At 35.8% G+C, this 6,112-nt stretch overlaps 1 protein-coding gene across 2 annotated transcripts in view; it reads right to left on the reverse strand.

The window, feature by feature from the left end:
- Positions 1 to 6,112, reverse strand: part of LOC107658692 (dipeptidyl aminopeptidase-like protein 6) — a 126,329-nt gene that overhangs the window by 36,312 nt on the left and 83,905 nt on the right. For both annotated transcript variants that reach the window (XM_016447344.1, XM_016447345.1), the window contains exon 2: positions 1,172 to 1,286. In XM_016447344.1, coding sequence (XP_016302830.1) covers positions 1,172 to 1,286 — 115 coding nt within the window. The remainder of the gene's footprint in view (positions 1 to 1,171; positions 1,287 to 6,112) is intronic.

Raw genomic sequence — 6,112 nt, forward strand, 5'->3', positions numbered from 1 at the left:
AAATCTATAAAACTACAAATACAATGATAGCTGAAAAAATAAAAATAAAAGCTATTAATAAACACTACTGTATATAAATAGTATATAAGTAGTATTAGTACTCAATATAATACTCAAAATAACCCTGGTACTTTTAAGATGTCTTTCTGCAAGCCCTCACAAGGAAACAGCTCACCCTCAATTAGGCGAGGGTTAAAAATTAGTTCACTCATTCCTTGAGGCAAATCCTAATTTAGTCTCTCTAACAATTTATCCATGTTTGCATACATACTCTATCACTCGTGTTTGAAAAAATATATTTAACTGAACTCTGGGGAAACATGGTGGCCCACTTTTCTTGTGTTAAAGTACAGTCATATAATACATGCTATACTAATTACCCTGGAAAATCACTAAAATTGAACCTAGAACCTAGGAATATTTTGGCTGCAGCAGCTGCTTGGCATCATCACTTTGTCTCTCCTGCATTAACAATACAGTTTTACTCCGGTACAAAATGATCTAAGTGTACGAAAACACAGCAAAACCATACCTGATAAACAATACCTGAAGTTTATTATTCAAATGATTGAGGAAAACCTCAGACACCTCTCCAAAGACATACAAAAACAGAATTAAAATAGCCAGTTGTTGACATATATAGAGTATGAAGAGTTCAGTGCTATAAAAGTAAAAAAGTAAAAATCTGAGCTGTTTGTAACAATGTTGATATCGCTGTTACTCTATTCAAAAGCCTACAAAAAATACTCAAATGTATTTGAAATACATTTATTTTGTGCTAAGTATAGTACAAACACAATTACATATTTATGTGCTTAAAATACCCTGCAATTGAACTTTTGGTATACTAAAAGTCTGCTAATTTGAACTTAATGCACTTTAATTGTGTGGAAGTAGTGCTGAAGTCCAACTAAAGATATAGTGACGTATTGTGCTAATGTGGAACTATTGCAAGTGTAGGCTACTTCAGGTACATTTTAAATATCTTGCATTTAAAGACTGATATTATACAGAGATCATACAATCCTTATTAATAGTGATATTAAAACACATTTCAGGCATACTAATATTAATAAATGTGCATTGTGCACACGATTACATTTTGTTTGCATATTAGACCTGTAATGTGTTAATGATTAAATGTGAGGTGCATGCAGACAGCAGCACATACTTGGTGTGAGAAGAATGACGGAGGTGACGATCAGAGAGCAGATGCCCAGGATGACCAGCAGGGCGATGGCGATTCCCTTCCAGTTCCTCTGTGGAGGGCTACTGCCAACCAGCTCCTGTCAAACACACAAAAACAGACATGTAAACACTTAAAGGGGAAGTTGGTACGATTTTTTTTAAATGTCAAAATACATTATCTTAACTCAGTTCACTGACTACTAAAAATATGCCATTCATGGGTTTGTCTTCCAGTAAAGTGTAAACATTGAACCTCCCAGGCACCGTCTAAACATTTAAACTCAGATCTGTCAATCATCCCAGCTCAACCAATAGCAAGAGTCTGGGGCGTGGCTACTGTTGGAGGTTGAGCCAAACGGTGTTCAGCAGGTGTGGGAAGATGAGTGATGCATTACTTTGGAAAAAAAATTCAGATTCGGTTACAGAAGTAAAAAATTGGAAGACTTACCAAAATGTGCAGAGAGATAACAGGGTAAAACAAGGGTAAATGTTGGCAACGTTTTTACAAGACGGAGGAATTTGATGGAATTTGAATTGAGACACCGAACTTGTGAAGTTCCTTCTCGACAGGTAAGTTAAAATCAAGTTTTACCAGACATGCTAGCTCTTTACTGTCAAGCCCATAGGCGGAGGGTGAACCAACTCAGGGTAAGGCTAAAAGCAGCCAAATGTATTAAACATCATAAACCCATCTTTTTAGGCAAGAACCAGACATGGGTGTCGTAGGCTAAAAAAATAAAAATGTTTAATGGGACTGAATTTGTATTTAACGTGATTACAATTTAATTAAAATTTTAGAAATGTATAATTATATAACGTTTCCTTTCCACGGTTATTCAAACAGCGAATAAATTATATATAGAAAGTGACATTATCACTAACATTGATCTATCGCGAGATTAACTTTGGTACGACATGCATGTAGACTGTACGATGATGACACCTATTGACTCGTAGGCTACAATGCACGTTTCTATAGAAGAATAAAATGTATCGTAAAACGTAAACGTGAATCACAATGTGGCAGTTGGGAGTTTTTATGTGTGCTGAAAAAAATTGGAAGCGGTGACAGAGGAAGGGATAAGAGCGTGAGGTAAGCAGTTTTATGTTTTAGCGCCATGTCGCGTTGATTTCATGTTGCATTTTTATTGGCTGGTCAGTAAACGTGGGTCATAGCAGCAAACGCGCTGTGTGATGATCATGCTGAATTTCTTACACTGTCATAAAACTATCGTAGGCTATCTTTGACAGCCTACGTGACAGCCTGTCGTGACAACTGCAGTCTTTGAACCTCGCTCACTGTTCGAAATAGGACCACCGATTAGGAGCCACAAACACAGAAATCGCCACGATTGTTTCACGAAGCCAATCTTTCGTCTGGGACAGCTGAAAAATCGTGCAGTGTGTCTCGGGTTTAAAGCAACTGAAAACATTCAGTTTAAGACTCTCAATAATGGATAAAAGAACTGATTCAAATGCAACGATGAGGCAGGAATGTCTGGAAAAGACCTGAAAACTATCCCAAGTCCATCAAACTATCATAAAACAACCCGTTTTTACTTTAATATACTAAAATAATAATTTGTAATAAAATACATATGAATTAACACAATGAATACATATTAATAAAACTATAACTATTAATAAATACATACTTACTTTAGGGCTGTCAAAAAGGCTGAAAAACTAAATTCGAATTTTGTACTTAAATATTATCAATATTCGAATTATATTCAAATTTAAAATGCACAATTTCAGTAAGGGTGAAGAAAAGCTTTTGGCTTCTCTTCTGAGGCCACAAGAGGGCGCATCGAGCTAAATATTACTAATGCACATTTATTCAAAGCAATGTTAATAATAATGTTTAAAATAATGTTTATAAACCAATTATAATTAATTAAGTTGCTTAACTATAAACAAAACAGCATCATGTATGTATGCATAGTTTAATACAAAGCGCCGAAAGCCAAACACAGAGTACATTTTTCATTTAAAAACATGAGATGCAGTGGGATGGGGAAAACCCGCCATAAAGTCTCGGAATATGTTTTTTTCAAAGTTAAACTTGCATTAATTTTACATGGCTTTCTAAACATGCGGCTCTTTTCAAAGTTGAACTTGCATTAATTTTACATGGCTTTCTAAACATGCTGCTCTTTTGTGCGAGATGTGAGTGCAACGGTGATAGATGTCCCTCTAGGAAATGCGCAAAATATGCGTTCTGTGTGAACGGCTTGGTTTCAGTTTTGACGTAAGCAAGATCTCTGCATTGATGTTCTCTTTTTCCACAATATTTTTAATGAACAACGCAGCATCGCCGCATCTAGTGGCTTCAACTGGATAGGCTAACAAAAACATTAAAATGCAATGACACTTACATCGTCATCGCATCTCGTGCGCCACTGATAAGGCTGCCTCCTTAACGCACACCTAAAATTCGAATGCAATGTTTTTGCATGTGGATATTTATTTTAAATTCGACGAATATTCAAAAAAAATTTTGATAGCCCTAGTGTGGTGAGAGTGTATTTTACGTGGATTTTTATTTTAAATTCTATGAATATTCAAAATTCGAATTTCTTTTTTGACAGCCCTAATTTACTTAACTGGCCACTGATTTACTTTTCTTGTAATAGCAATATGCATGTGATAAAGGCTAATATGCTGCAATTAAACTTTTTTTTTAACACAACATCAGCTGGAAATTCACTAAAGTTTAAAAACAGGATTTGTGCATTGACATGATGGCTGGTAGCTGAGCGGGCAGAGTTATTCAATGATAATAATCTCAAAATGGTTAAATATAGATAAATTTGTCATTTCCCCGACAAATCTGTCTGGCCAATATACAGTATCAGTCTATGGCTGCTCAAGACTATTTCAAACCTGTGAATCTAAAATTGTTTCATTGCTTAATAGGCTGTGGTTCACTCATGCAATGATAACACATCTGTTTATGTTCTGTGAAGCATTCAGAGCGAACAGCAGACTTTGTTGGCTGTTACTACAAGGGCAATACATCAATCAAAGACTTTATTTTAGATTTCACTACCAAACACTGATAATGTGTACTCTTCCTTTTACTGTGTATTTCCCTTGCTTATCCTGAACAGTCTGTTTGCAGTTTGTTGGCTATGTGATGCAGAAGTTGATGATGCAGTGAGTCATTAGGTCAGAGGAGCACTAGCGTGAGGGCGCTGCTGCTGGAACGTCTGTCTGGTGGAGGGGAGCAGGAGGGTTGTGATTGCCCAGGACAGCCTCCCGTCTGGCTTGGAGCCACCAGGGAACTCTGAACTGTGCTGGTCTATTTCAAGAGCAGAGTAAAGCCCAGGGATTGAGCTGACATGAACAAATCAGAGAGGAGAGGAGCAATTATGCAGTAAAATTTTGGAAAGACAGATTTTTTTTTCAACCTCAGAGTGGCCTAAAAAGTGTATAACAGTGGTGACTTCTGAACAATACATTTTCTTTAGACATAAGCCTAAATGTTATTTATTGTAGGTCAATGCAATAAGTTTTTTGGCCTGATGGACTTTTCACCATAAACAAAGCTAAATTAGCTACAACATGAAAGTAGAACTTTCAGTTAAGGAAAAACTAAAAACATTTTAATCAAGGTTTAATTTAGGTTATTTACTGTACTACACTTAAAAATACACTTAAACTAATAACATTTTTGAAAATCACTGTAACACACTGGATCTCAGTCATTGACTTTGACATTGACCTAAGAATGGATTTGTGTGTGTGTAAGGGTGTATTCGCTTTCATACTGCCCTTTTTTGCTAGTGAATCAGAAATTGTAAACAAAACCACATGTGTGCTAAGGTCATTCATTGATTGAGTCATACATTCAACCGTACCAGAGTTTGTTTGGAACTGGACCGAGACCACCTCTTCAGTTTGGTCTCGGTACGGTTGTTTGGTCCGCACCTGAATGCGATTGCTGTATTCACACCTGCCCTAAAGATCCACACCAAGGGGGCAATCGAACCAAACAAGACAGGTGTGAATACACCTTAAATTATGATTCTTCAGTAACTTTTACATTTATTCTAAATGCACAAAAAAAAAAAAAATAGGAACATCTAAAATCACACACAGACATACAGTAAATATGATACTCTGACTGGTTTTATAAAAGTGAAATAATCCATGCAATTATTAGTAATAAGACTGACTGATTTGAGTGGCTTTGTGCTTTGATGTCTGAGAGTGGGTTTGTAAATTATGCTTATGCTAACAAGATAGAACAAACAGTAATGCACAGCAGTTAGCTTTAAACAATACCAGCATCTCATCTGACCCCAATGATGTAAAAAATCTGATGCACTCAAACGCCCCTCTCTATCTAGCACCCAATTAAAGCAGTTCTTTGCTATGGGAGCATTTACTAAACTACTGCTAATGAAACAGAAATGCCATTACAGCTGTGATAACAATATTGCAGATGCACTGAGAAAAGACAAGCCACAAACAGATGAGAGATCTCATCACACCATCTTAAACTAAATGCTGGAAAATCGTTCTGTGTCAAAATAAAGATCAATTGTTATAGCTGGTGTATATTTTCTAAACTCACTTTCTGAGTCTAAAATCAAACTGAAGTATAATCCATGAGGCTTGAGTGAGGTAGTCACCTCAAATCAACTAGTATGGTATTAGTTTTGCATTAAGTAATGCAAAAACACAATATTTCAATCGTTAGCTGTAGACAGAGACACGTGGACAGTGCAGAAAACATGTAAATATTATATTTTTATTGTAATATAAATATTTAAGCTAATTTGATTATACTTTAAGCAACCAATAAAAGCATAGCATTTGTTTTAAAAGGGTTAAACAACATCGTTTGATTTTCCATGACTTTTCCATCACCATTTCAGTCTTGTATGTTTCTGCACTTTCTGCATTTTTATATACA

This window comes from Sinocyclocheilus anshuiensis, unplaced genomic scaffold (genome assembly GCF_001515605.1).
Source record: "Sinocyclocheilus anshuiensis isolate Anshui unplaced genomic scaffold, SAMN03320099.WGS_v1.1 scaffold864, whole genome shotgun sequence".
NCBI lineage: Eukaryota > Metazoa > Chordata > Actinopteri > Cypriniformes > Cyprinidae > Sinocyclocheilus > Sinocyclocheilus anshuiensis.